The sequence below is a fragment of the Vombatus ursinus genome, unplaced genomic scaffold (genome assembly GCF_900497805.2).
Source record: "Vombatus ursinus unplaced genomic scaffold, bare-nosed wombat genome assembly UNPS02014973.1, whole genome shotgun sequence".
Classification (NCBI taxonomy): Eukaryota; Metazoa; Chordata; class Mammalia; order Diprotodontia; family Vombatidae; genus Vombatus; species Vombatus ursinus.
Genome location: NW_020954751.1, coordinates 11,351,327 through 11,366,060, shown reverse-complemented (window position 1 = coordinate 11,366,060; position 14,734 = coordinate 11,351,327). Strand labels below are relative to the sequence as shown.

Here is a 14,734-nt window from a genome sequence, read left to right as displayed (position 1 = left end):
TACTACTACTACTACTACTACTCCTACTACCACCACCACCACCACCACCTAACATGTATATAGAACTTACTATGCCAGGCACTGTGCTAAGCACTTTGTAATTATTAATTATAATCAATCATGTATCCAGAGGACCTATCTATGCAAAGACATTTTATACATGGACAATGTATGGATTTATTATACTTGGCTACGCTTATGTTACAAAGATTTTGTTCCTTATTTCTTTTTCTCCATTTTTGCTGAGGGTAGAGGAAAGCAGATTAGAAATAGTAATGCCAAAATAAAAAGGTCATGCTAATATTTCTTAAAAATGCACAGAAGAGAAAAGAAGGAAGGTCAGAAGGAAGTACAATCAGGACAATTTTGAAAATAGCATGCAAAATTTATCATATACTTTAAAAAAACAATCAGTACTAAATAGGGATTCACAGTTTCATATACGATACTCTTTCTGCGTTCTCTGTGCATGGAAATTCTCATTTTTATATGTTTAAAATCAGAATAAAAAATTGTAAGTTTACTGGAGAGCAGTTTTAGCTGAGTTATGACATCAAAAGTCAATTGAATAGGGCTGAGGAGGGAATAGAATGAATGTAGACAACTTTTTCGAGGAGTGTGGCTGAGAAAGGGAGATCAGACCTAGTACAATAACTTTAAATAAATAAGTGGATTATGAGGAACTCAAGGTAGTGAGTCCTTCTACAATTATGGCTATGCAAAGATAAGAAATATAAGGTGATAACTTGAGGAGACTGCAGTATTAAAGGAGAGAATTTTATGAATAGGCAATTCCTAGCCACGAACCTAAAGTAGGAAGGAAGCCAATACATAGAAAGAGATTGAAGATACCAGTGAGCCAAGCTACTGGAAGAGGGGAGGATGGGATGGAGGGCATAGATTGACTTTGAAAAGGAAAAGGACCAACACTTCCTCACTGATTGGCATACAGACTGATTAATGGGCAAAGGTAAAATATAAATTTAAGTTGTGCAGTAACGGAGATTAATGAGCTCATAAGGCCATCCTTGATCATGTCAGCCAAAGTAAGAGTAAAGGTCATCTACTGATAGGGTCACAGAGATAGTGTGAGGGGTTCAAGTAGAAAAGTCTCTATTTTTACCGATCTCAAACCACCTAGTGTATGGCTAATCACAGGTATATGCCCCTGCTTTACCCCAAAAAGCCTACCAAAGGAGAGAGATTTGCCATATCTTTGATGTACTAAAGGAAGTAACAAATGTATTGGAAAGACAACTCTTGATATTTTTAAGTGAAGTGGATGTTTTAAACCAGTTAGACAATAAACATTTACTGGGCTATTATTGTTTGAAAAACAAATTACTAGGAACAGATGGAAAGATACTAGAAAGAAATTCAAAAGAAATTAGAAAACATGATCCCTGACCATAGGAAATTTATAATTTAATTGTGGAGAATCAGTCCTGGAATACCCTTAAAACTGTCTTCTACATCACAAACCTCTTTTGTGTATAGGTGACTTATTCCAGTTTTCCTTTCTATTTGTTTCCTTTAGGAACATTTCTACTTGCACATAGAACACACCGAGGGCTGTACTGTTAAAGTCTAAAAGTAGTGGCCAAATGTCAGTGATGGGGAAAACTGTTTTAAAAATCTTAATGGATCTTTACATTTTTTTTTTTTTTACCTATTTATTACCCTTGTATCTTCATCCTGAATGCTCTCTGGATGTTATGGTTCAAATGCGTCTCTTGCCAAGCATTCTATAAAGCAGGGGTGTCAAACTTGCAGCCCACAAAAAAAAGATACAATATGAAATGATGTTAATTTGTGGTTTTCTAAGTCAATATACAGCCCACAGGAATCCATTTCTATTTTAGTTTGAGACTACTACTGTAAACTATATTTGCTTCCACTGCTTTTTGTTGTTTTAAAAGGAAGTACTACTTATAACATTTAGACAACTTTATATAATAAAACTAAAGACTAAATTTATATTAAAAACTAATGATGGCATTGGCTGCTGTATCTTTCTATGTGGCAAAATCCAGTGTTTTGCTGGCTAAGGAGTTTCTAGGTTTCTTTGGGCTCCTTGTGGTGATTGATTTACATTGTTTTAATCTTGCTTAAGAAACAGTGATAGTCTGTGTAAAGTACTATTCTTTTATTTATTTCAAATTTTTCAGAACCCACAGCTTGTTTAAATAGGTCAGTTAAAGACTTTTAATTTCACACTATATTCACTCTTTTATTTTTCTAGTTCTGTATTGTTCAGAAAATGATATTTGATATGGATGGATAGTCCGACAAGCTGTCCATACATCTCATGCATATATACAGTTACTTATATCTCAGAGAGAAACTGCAGAATAACGATTAACTGGGCCCAAAATTTAATAAGAGGAAAAGAGCAGAATGTATTAAATTTAAGTACTGAGGAACTTTTAACGACCCTCAACCTTCCCCTTGAAAAAAAGGTTCACATTTTAACACCAATATTCTTTTCACAAAAGCCGGTAATGGATGGTCTATGTGCTCTATTGGTATCCTTACAAAATCAAGAGAAAGCAAGAAGGCCTCAGGCACATTAGATGGACCTCACTCTGTCGAAGCTATAAGAATACATGCACAAAAGTAGCAAGAGTAGTAGGGAAGAATGCATAGGTATAAATGGATGGGCAGTGATCTGCATTTGTGGATGTAACATTTATATTTACTCATGTTATATTCATCTATTTGAGTACTCTCTTAGTGTTATTATATATAGATGAATCATGAAATACCATAATCTCTGAATCCAGGTGTGGATCACCCAAAAGGCAAAGGAAGGCATATATGATAGGTACAAATAAGTTGGAGCGTATTAGCAAAAAATAACTGTGTACAACATACGGCATAAAATGTCATCAAAGAGAAGCAGGACTAGAAAAGAAAGTTGGTTCTACAGCAAAAGTGAAAGATAAAAATATGGCTAGCTTGTGTACTCCTCTGGAATTTGTTAGGTCAAGAGTTCCAGAGCTTCACCTCCAGTGTGTTAATTGGACCCCCTATAGAGGAATTATGGGAGAATATTTACAAGAGTTACTTAAGACAAGAAGGTATCAATAGGTTTCTTTTTTTTTTCCTACAATTATTGAATTTCTTTTTAATATTTATTTTATTTTATTTTAAAAAATAATTTATCTTTTCAGGTCCATATTTTCTTCCTCTCACATCCTCTTCATCATTTCTTTTTTAAAAATATTTTATTTTCTTAATCAGACAAGATTCAACTTTTCACCCTCCCACTTCAACCCCACCTCACCCCAAATGAGAAAGGAGGAAAAACAAAGCCATTACAATCATGTATAGTCAAGCAAAACAAATTCCAACACTGGCTATGTCCAAGGGGGGGAAAAAGCCTCAGATCTACACTCTGAGTCTATCACGTCTCTATCTGGAGGTGGGCAACATGCTTCACACTTCATCGTGAGTATTCTGGAATTGTGGTGGGTCACTGGATTCATCAGAGTTCCTAAGTCTTTCACAGTTGTTTGTCTTTACAATATTGTTGTTATTGTATAAATTGCTCTCACTTCACTTTGCCTTGGTTCATACAAGTTTTCACAGGTTTCTGTTAAAACATCATCATCATTTCTTACAGCACAATGATATTCCATCATATTCCTAAATGACAATTTGTTCAGCTATTTCCCAACTGATGGGTACCCCTCAGTTTCCAATTCTTTGTCACCACAAAAAAGAGCTAGTATAAATATTTTTTACATTTGGGTCCTCTTTCTTTGATCTCTTTGGGCAAGATCTGAGTTCTAAACCTGCCTCAGATATTTTCTAGCTGTATGACCCTGAGTCATTTGACCTCTCTGCCTCAGTTTCCTTATCTGTAAAGTGAAGGAAAAAATAGCACTTGCCTCACAAGGTTTTCAAAGGGATCAAATGAGATAAAGCACTTTGGAAACCTTAAAATGCTATATAAACGATAGCTATTTTGAAGGCAGACAGGTAGGCACAGTGGATAGTGTGGAACTTTGTGTCAGGAAGACTAGAATTCAAATCCACCCTCAGACACTTAATAACTGGGTGCCCTTGGGCAAGTTACTAAACTTCTCTCTGACTCAGTTACTTCATCTTCCAAATGTGGATACTACCTCACAGGGTTTTGGTGAGGATCAAATGAGATAACATGTAAAGCACTTTGCAAATCTTAAATTGCTATATAAACACTAGCTGTTATTATATAAATATTAGAAGCGATACTTGAAGCCAGGTCTTTCTGACTCCAAGTCCACCACTCTATTATATTATAAAAGCAATCTGAAAGGAGTCAATTTAATATAGGAATTGAGAAGATGGGAAAATAGTATCCTAGAAGATATGTTTCTACTCATCAATATGTGACTTTAAGGATAAAAGAGAGAAGGCTCAGTATGAGGTATGGAGCAACAAAATAAGCAAGAAATTATCTTTGTAACTTCACTGACTTTAAAGAGTACATTTTGAAACTGTATGTTTATGCAAATCATAGCTATAAAACAAATAAAGCCAAAATGAAGATATGTCAATGTATTTCAATATCCAATCAATTTATATCATATTCTTTCTTGGAAAAATCTGAAAACCCTCAGACCAATCCTTCAGTCTCACACGACTTTTGAAAAACCATCATAAGTGGTAACATATTCAGGCCTCACAAAATGAAAAAAAAAAGTGACTATAAATATCTTTATATATTAGATATTTTCACTGAAGTTCTACTCCAAATCCTTATTTTATTTTGGAAGGGCCTCTCTGTAAGAACTCACTTAAGTGACGGCAATGGAATACAAGCTCTGAAAGGTCCTATTAGGCTAAAAAGTGTAGGTCTCGACCTATGTTTTGAGGACCTGCCTAGTTAACTGCTACAGACAGCTAGATGGCTCAGTGGATAGAGCACTGGGCCTGAAATCAGGAAGACCTGATTTCAAATGTGGCCTTGGATGCTTAACAGTTATGGGACCCTGGGCAAGTGACTTGACTTCTTTTTGCCTTAATTCACTGGAGAAGGAAATGGCAAAACACCCCATAGATAGTACTGGCATGCTATGGTCCACAGGGTCACAAAGAGTCGAACACCACTGACTGACTGAACAATAACTAGCTAATTGCACAAATGGTCTTCAACAGGAATTTGGTTAAGAGGTGTTAAATTTTTTTTTTTGGTCACAGCAAATCATTAAGATATGGAAGGATTATAATCTGGATTGATGAAGCAAATATGCAAAGCAATTAAGCCGCAAATCTTTTAAAACGGTGAAGTAGAAATTAAATATTTGTCTTTTATGATGTGCTATATCTTAGGAATCAAAGTAGTTTTCCACTCCTGTATGGTGGTAATATTTATTTCAAGTAAATTACTGCTTCACTGAAAATATTAAATAAGAGTTAATAAAGCAAAGGAAAAGCAAATAATGCCAAACTCCTCCCAGGAAAGAGTTTATACACTAGAAAAATATGGCTTATTTTTCAATCTGTACATTAGAGAATAAGATCCTCCTTTTATATATATTTTTTCTTTTACTAAGAAAAGGACCAGAGACTAATGTAAAGACATCAGAAATTCTGTGAAGAGAAGTGTGGATGATATTATAGCAATATTAAAAGAAAAAAAAACAAATTTTAAAATTTTCTTTACATATTTCAATCTTCCTCCCATATGCTGAAGTGTGAGTACCTCCAAAGATTGTCCTCTTCTCTCATTCTGGTCCACAACTATGGTTTCAATTATGCGCTTTATGTTAATAATTCTCAAATCCATATCTCTCAAGCTACAGACAAGTATTTCTAATTACTTAGATTTCTTCTAGCACCTCAAATTTAAAATATCCAAAACCAAACCCATCTTCTCTCAAACTCTGATTTCCTGATTTTTATAAATAACAATATTATTCACTCACTCAGCTAAGTTTGAAACCTCAGACTACATTTTTTTTTAACTTTACCCCACATTCAATAGGTGTAAAGTCCTTTGGATTCTACTTCATAAGTATTTTTTGTATCTAAGTTCTACTTCCAGACTAATTCAGGCTCTCACTACCATTCACTATGGACTATTACAATGGTCTTGAAACTTGTTTCCCGTCAGTTTCTTAACCATTTTAGCTACCATTGCCAGAATAATCTTCCTAATTTACAGTTCTGATCACCTAACTTTCCCACCTAAAAAAAAAGTCAATAGTAATTTACTGCCTAGGATGTGGCCTTCTGATTGAGTTCAAGTTTTACAGAACAAATCCCTTTTATTAAAGGGATTTGTTCTGTGAAGTTTGAATTCAGTTGAAGGGCCACACTTGATAACCTAGAGGGCCACTTGTGGCCTCAAGGCCACAGGCTCTCCACCTCTGTGCTAGACTCTCATATATGAATCATTCACAGTTGGGTCCACTCTATTTTTCTATCCACATTCTATTCTCCTTGAAGCACCTGACATGTTGACCAAAATGAATTATTAATCATTCCAAAAATCAAGCTCCTTTGCCTACTCCTGTGTTCTTACTCATATCAGCCTTCATATCTGAAATTCACATTTCCTCCATTCCCCATTCATGTCTGCCTGCTGAAATCCCCATGCTCTTCAAGTTACGCTCAGTCAACAATGTTTATCAAGCATTTACCTTATCAGTACTACTACTATACTACTCTATGAATCCATTAAGTAATCATGAAAGATTAGCTCCCCCTAGTTGAAAATGTCATCTTCCTTGGATGTGTCATAGCATTCAATGCTTCTCTGATGCACTACTTATATTCTCTTATCTATTAAATTACTTGGATCCCTTCCCTATCAGCTTTATTTGACTGGCTTTTCCTTGAGGGAACAGACTATATCTTTTCATCTTGAAATCTCAATATCTGGCACAGGTGTCTCATATAGAGCAGGTGCTTTGTAAATGTTTGCTGAAACTTCTGGATTATTAGGAACTCCATGTGTTAATAGCATTTTTAAAATTATTATTTATTTTGAAATTTTAATATTTTTTGAAACCCTATGTTTTCATCTCAAGATCACTTTGTCATTTGGGGGCCACTGTCACTTCTCAGGTGACTAATAGAAGAATAAAATGTCAATGGACCAGAATTGTCTCAAGTTTAGTAATTAATTATAAAGATTCTTAGTGATAACCACAGACTACAATTTTAACACTTGACAGAGTATTTATAAAAAGCAATGTATCTTAATATATTCCATATTTATTAGTATCTTGTTAAAGAACTTGGAATTTTCATTTATAGTTCTTTTAAATTGTACAAAGTGAAATTTTTTTAAAAAGTGTTATCCTTTGCCACTCAACAGAAGATGGTGACCCAGAATTGTTCACAAGTCTTTAGTATAATTTCCTTTATATAAGCAGGTCACTAATATCAGTACTGATCTCCTTTCTTCTTTGCCACCATCAGTCTCTCTTAGAGATACCCTGCCCTCAGTAACAAACTAAACAAATATAAGCAATTACAACGAACAAAACACTGGGGGAGACTCAAAAGTAAATGAAACAAACCTTATCCTCAAAGAAATTACAATCTGCTAAGGGAAATAAGACATGTACTCAAATTACCATAACAACAAAACAATATCATGTATGCAAAAGACAGAGGGCTATAACGGTCCTTAGAAAGAAGAGATCACTTCTGAGATACTGAGAGATTAGGAAGTCTTCCTAAAGCATTTGAGCAGGCCTTGAAGTATTTTGAGGATTCCAGAAAATATTAATTACCATTCTCATTTTGTTTCCAAATGATCTTTAGTACTTTGTTCTTGACCGTCTTTATCATTTTCTTCCCCTTTAAGGCACCATCATTTAAGAAAGCATTTTTCCAAACTAATTTGGCTTCAGAATGCTTTTGGGCTCAAAATATATTGACAAAAACAATTAAAAGGTATTGTAGGTTATCTAGTAAGAATGTCCCTGCATAAAGAGCCATGGAAATTTTGAAGGAAAACAGAAAAACATTAAGCCTATGTTCACAATGAGAAAACTGATATGTAATACAGTACCTATATTATGTCATATTTAATATTTAAAAAAGGAAAATATCATTAGCAATGAAAGCTTCTCATGGAAACACTACTCACACATGCATCTTATCAGGCTTCCACAGAATGCATATTTTAAAATGCTAGCAGATATTTCACATTCTCATGGGAATACTAGAAAATAAGTCATTTGATAACTTTCTGCCTGAGTATGTCCAAATGGATTTCCTTCTGCTGATGTTCCCATAACCCTAGATCAATTTAAGAGTAACTACAACAGGGATACTGAGACCATAGCACTTAAGTCCCAACTGCGTTTTGCTTATGCAACTTGAACAACCTGAAGAACTTCAAAGATCTCTTGTTTCTGTATTACACTACTATATTGTAGTCTCAAAAGTGTAAGGTAGTCATGTGAATTTTGTTTACTGATGATTCTAACAATGTCCCCACTGTGTCACTGATCTAGAGCCTCCAGAAGTTAATGAAAGGGTTAGAGAAAAGGAGCGACACAGAAAGAATGAAGCCACCTCAGAGAGCTCCTCTCCAGGTCAGTCTCCTTGAAGGAAATCTTTGGATGTTTGGGAATCCTCTGAGAGATCAAGGACCCAAGAAAAATTTACAAATGACATGAGCAAGGCTGTAGGTGAGATGACTGATTTTTAAATGAGTTAAATAAATGGAAAATACATTCATCACATCTTTGCCTTTTCAACAACATGGAAATTCTAAAATGTGAAACATGAGGAAATAACCAGATTTTTTTTTAAATGCCCATTTTATATAACTTACCATGCTGTTTTGATTTCTTTTTCTTCTTCTTCTTCTTCTTTTGTTTTGGCCTGAAATGATCTTTATCTCTTTTCTCCTTTTTCTCTTTATCCCTTTCTTTCTTCTTACCTGAATGACACAATAGAACATTTTAATAGCCATTATCAGTCCTAGAATCTTTCCTTTATGATTAACCTAAATGTGGCATTTAAGTTTTAAATCAGCTATTCCAGTCACCTGCCCAGAGAAGAAGAATTAAATTAATCCATTGGTGCCATAAGTCTAGACCTCCTAATTAGCTTATTGAAATATATGAGGGACCTTCATTAGCATTAGTGAGAATTACCAACTCCTGAAACCTTGAAGTTAACATAGACATTAATGTAAATCTTTTTAAAGAGGATAATAATTACTTGGTGTCTCAAATTAAGTCTCACAATTTGACAGAACATATTGAGTATGCTCAATATTTCTAAATGTAGTTTTTAATAAGAAAATAAAAAGATATTCTTTGAAAACCCAATATGATATTAACACTAAAAGCTAGCATTTCTCTTTTTAAGAAACAGAAAAACTAAGCTATATCACTTTCTAGATAATCTTTGAATACCTGTATGTACATAAATAGAACCAGGGAAAAAAATTACATCCCCCGGGAAGGGCTTTCTTGGAAAATTAACAGGAGTCTTCTAATGCAATAGAATGTAATTTCATGAGAATGCTGAAAGAGAAAGACAATGCTCTAATAAGATTTTGTTCAGTTTTTCTAAATGAGTTTTTTTTTAAGTTGCAACAGAGTATTCATTGGTTTTTACTTTACTTTAGTTTTTACTTAAGTTCACATAGCTACCAACTTTCAATTATTCAGAGGTTACCTAATTAGCATTTTATCTAGGTCCCTTTTCATTTTATGTTTGATTCCCTGCTTTTGATTTATTGTAGTATTTCAATTACAGGGCAAAAAAAAAAAGGTAGAAAAAGCTGGTAGATTTCAAAGCAGCCAACTCTTGTCTGAAAAGTTTAATGTAAGAGAAGGCTGGGGAAAACGGTTAAATGAGGTTTTGGAAATATCTGTGGATTTCATTATCTATATTCTTCCCAGGCACCTGAAATCCCAATACTATGAATACAGCCAGTATCTTTCATAGTTGATAGTCATATTTAAATCTCACATGTTCATGTCTGACACTGCCTGTGGGAAAAAAGCTTTAGATTTGTTATAATAAGTATGTGTACAATATTTAAAAATCAACATTATATTTGATGTATGTTATCCTTTTCCTCTAAATCAATAAGTTACTTGTTTTTTTCTCTGATCTCAATATTTTTCATCTCTATGCACATCATTAGAAATAAAACCTAAAGTGCATCTTATATTTCTCTTAGCTCTCAACCCAATCATTTTCACTATCTCTGGTTAATCTTCAAAATGGCACTTTATAATCCAAGTGTCCTTGATTTAATTTTCTATGTCCTTTTTAAGGAGTAGGGCACAGGTCAGTTAAGTGTAGGAAGTAGGACATAGAGCTGATTCATACTGGCATACTGTATGATTAGTTGAGATGCCACCTTTCCTAAATTGTTTGAGGATATCCATTCCTTTTCAGTGACAGAGGCCCATATCGAGATAGATAAAATTCCCCATCCCCATTATTTAAACTTTTTTTTTCTCTTTAAAAAATACTAAAACAGATAAGAACTTACACCTAAAAGAGTATAACAGGTAAAAAGCAAGGGGCAGGCTATGCTCTCCCTTTCTCTCAAGCTTTAGCCTTTTGCTTAAATATTATTTTCTGTTCATACCAATTGTCGTTGAACTTTTCTCTTCCAATTTCACTTTTTTTTCTGTTTTCAATACTCCTGTGGGTTTGGGGTGGGAAGGGGGGGGGAAACAATATATAAGTTTAGCGGGACAGAATGATGTAGAGTTCTTTCTTTGCAATATTTCACAGTACTATCAACAAAGAACTTTTTTTAAAAAGTGCTACCTTATTTTACGGGCACAAAATTAATAACAAATATCTTTTTAACTTACTCAAAAATATATATGGATGTGCTTTACAAAAAATTATATAATTATTAAACTTTACCAAAAGGATTTATCACAGAATTCCTTTAAATAGAAAATTCCCCTACTGAATTTAAAATTATTCCTTTTATTGGCATTGCATACAGAGATGTTTTATGTTTTTTCCAAAACCTTCTGGATATCAGTATGAAAACCTGAGTGTTTAAGGAAGAAGGAGAAAAATGTAGACTGAAAAAGAGGGAGAAGGGGAAGGATGAAGAGAGGAAGAGAAGGAATGGAGGAAGGAAGGAGAGGAGGAGAAGAGGAGGGTAAGGACACAGGGGAGAGAAAGAGAAGAGAGAGAAGAAAAGAAAAAAAGGAAGGAGGGGAGAGAGGTAAGAAGAGGGGAGAGACAAAGAACGAAAGAGAGACAGGAAGGCGGAGAGAGAGAGAGATGGGATGGGAAAAAAGAGACAGACAGATGGACATATATTGTCCATCAGAATTTGGTTAGGGAAATGTAAGATACCTAATTTATTTTTATTTATTTTTCCCCCAGATAGCTGCACAAGACTGCTTAAATACATATTGTCTTTTCATAATAAAAATTAAGTCAGTATGGATGCTCAGACCATCCAAACTAAGTATTAAATTTAATATATTAATGAATAAATGTATATATTTTTAAAAATCCATTTCAAAACTAAATTAAAATTTAGCTTATAAACATCCAAATAAAATCTGAACTTTCAATTCTCATTACAAATATATTACTATGTGTTAACTTATGTCATGATGGAACTATTTCACAAATAAACTATTTCTTAATACCTTCTCAGATTAAAAACTGTTAAAACTGTAACTGAGGCCAGGAAAGGTGAAGTGATTTACCCAATGTCACACAGCAAGGTAGTAGCAGAGGTAAGAAGTCTTTTAAGTTCTAGCTCAATGAATTTACCTTGACACTTATTTATACTGTCTCATTTTAAAAAACATTTATTCACTGTCAGATATTAAAGTTACTACTATTTTTGAATACTGAGGGTTTTATTAATTTCAAATATATTTTGGTCACATTTAAGGGTAAATATTGAATCTCAATAACTAGAGTAAGCTGTGGCATAGGGGATAAAGAACACACCTTGGAACCACGGAGACCTGGGTTTAAATCCAAGTCATCATGTAACTCTTCAATGCCCCGCACCGGCAACTCTTTTATAATGTGAGTGTGAGCAGGTGTTGATTTACATTAGTAGAAGGAGCTTCTTCACTAGGTATTCCCTTTATCATTGAAACCCAAAGGCTGATGCTCACCTCCCCAGTAGCCACTCGAAAGAAAATGAACTTCAATAACCCAAAACACACATTTATCTAAATGTCCTAACTTATACTAAATGATTTTTTTGGTAGTAATATAATGCCCAAATGCAAAATGCATTTTAAAAAAATCACTATATGTTGAGAAATATATAACTTTATCAATATGCATCCAGAGCTACAAAAAAAAAAAAAAAAAAAGGATTTGGAGCCCTGAAAGAGATTTTAAAGATCTTCTAATCAGACTCTCACTTTAAAGAAGAAAAAACTGGAATACAGAAAGATTAATTTGCCCAGAATCATATAAGCAGTAAGCATCAGAGAGAGAATTTGAATCTAGTTCTCCTCTGACTCCCAAGATCCATCTTTTATTAATGCTCATTTCATACAATTCCTTAAAAATCCTGCTGGGATCTGAACCCAGAACTTTTTGTATATAAGAGAGGTGCTCTATAATGTAAAGATTTACCACTTTTAAAGACTCATAATTTAAAAACAGTGGGCACACACATCTTCATATACCTGACTAGCATAAAAGGTGATACTTCTTTCATCTTACCTCAAACCTCATCAGCTAATCTAAATTAAATAGAAACCCATAGTTAACAAAAAAAATAATAGCACTAAATTAATCGTCCACAAATGGCTAATAATTTAAGGGAAAATGAGTTCAGGTAATCTACTCTATTCTGTGGGAAGGATATACATGAGAAATCAAAGCAGAGATAAATATCTGTGTCAAGATTCCCTACTAAAAAAAGAAGGTAATAAAACCAAAACGCTACAGCCAATGCATCTTCCTTCCTTTCTCTAAGATTTACTTTAGTACCTCAAGGACCTGGGATTTCCTCCATGTGGGTACTCACTCCTCTCACACAGGTCCTTCAGTAGCTTATGTTATCCACAAAAATTGCTGTAGTCAAAAATTTCAGTAGATGTGGATACCCTGGTGACTGAACACTTTGAACTTAGTTGGCCTAGCCTTTGGCCCCTAATGATTACACTACAAATATTCAGAACCTATTCTAGTCTCTGGAGAACGATTATAGAAAAGATAAAGACAAAAACATGGCTTTACCAATTCTCTCTTAATTTTAATCTGCCTTTTGAAAACCGAATACTATAAGACTCCTTGTTTTTTAGCACAACCATTTATTCACAAGGAGAATTTAATGTAATTTGTTGCTTCTCAGACTCCTAGTCATCGTCAATAACAAGCATTTATTAATCACCTATTATATCCCAGGAATTGTGCTATTATAAATCTAATGTTAAAGTTGGCACAACAGAGGGTTTTAAGTTAATGTTACACTTTTAAATTAAAACAGTATTGGATTAAATTTCTTTATCTGGCCTAGAATCCAATATGAGAAACAGCTCAAAGTGTTTTGCCTTATGGAATGGCTTTGAATAGCAAAGGATTAGGTAACTTAAGTCCAAATAAATTAGAGGTTCTTACAGGATGAAAGGATGGATCCTAAATTTTTAACTTTATTACACATCAATACCAAAATTGAAGTTTTGTGGGGGGTTTTGTTTTGGTAAAAAGAAACATAACTTTAAGGAACAGAAGAAGGAAGGAAATGTGCACTTCAAAATTTTGTGCAAAGAACCTTATAACTATTGTCTCATTTGATCCTCACAACAACTCTGGGAGGCAGGTACTATTATTACCTTCATTTTACAATTGTGTAAACTGAGGCAGACAGAGTTTGAGTAACTTGCCCAGGGTCACAGAGCTAGTATGTGTTTGAGGCTAGATTTGAACTCAGGTCTTGCTGATTTCAAGCCCAGCATTCTGTCCACTATGCCACCTAGCTTCCTCAGCTATTTCAAAAAGTAAACTTTTTTTTTAAAATGAACAATACTGGACTTAAAGCCGTGGAATCTTTAATATCAGATACATAGTAGTCTGTCTAGGATCCAAGAACAACTTTTCCCACAAATCTCTTTAGTGCTGCACCACCGTGCTTTGGCTCAGGTTCATATGCCACATCATCGTAAAATGCTTGACCTCTCTTCAGAGTTTCACTGAGTAGATTCCCAAGGTATTAATTAATTAAACTGATGACTTTATGATTTGAGTCACCAAACATTTAGAGGAGTCATCAATTCATTAAAATAAACAACAGCTTATTAGTAGCTGAATATTTTTTTAATCCATCAATATCCCATGGCTTCAGAAACTTCCTAATCAAAGAAAGTACTTTTCAATACAGAAGTAAAATAAGTCTTCATTTCCTTATCAACTACCATATTCTGAAACTGCACAAAGGTAACCAGTTTCTGACATTTCAGTAACAGTTTCTGTTTCAAATAGATAAATAAAAACTAAAAAGGGAATTATTCCTAGAAAGAAAAATCTATGATGATACAAAAACTTTCCAAATAATGCATTAATCTTATCTTTACAACAGTTATTAAGAATAGATGGATATCTCCCCCAGGATTATGTGAAAATTTAAAATTATATTAATTTCACTACTATAACTACGCAAGTTTTTCTCAGGAAGAAACTTTCAGGTTTGAACAAAAGTATAGGTGATAATTAAATCAACCACCCACTTTCTAAATACCCAATAGAGAAAGAGGCATGATTTTGTAGGCAGTAAAAGGAAAAAAATTAACTGATGTATAAGGTCACA

General features: G+C 33.9%; 1 protein-coding gene across 3 annotated transcripts in view; it reads right to left on the bottom strand.

Annotated features, from left to right (window-relative positions):
• PHF20L1 (PHD finger protein 20 like 1) overlaps positions 1 to 14,734 on the bottom strand; it is a 124,801-nt gene that overhangs the window by 41,746 nt on the left and 68,321 nt on the right. For all 3 annotated transcript variants that reach the window (XM_027845493.1, XM_027845495.1, XM_027845494.1), the window contains 2 exons: positions 10,568 to 10,624; positions 8,786 to 8,893 (listed from right to left, as the gene is read on the bottom strand). In XM_027845493.1, coding sequence (XP_027701294.1) covers positions 8,786 to 8,893; positions 10,568 to 10,624 — 165 coding nt within the window. The remainder of the gene's footprint in view (positions 1 to 8,785; positions 8,894 to 10,567; positions 10,625 to 14,734) is intronic.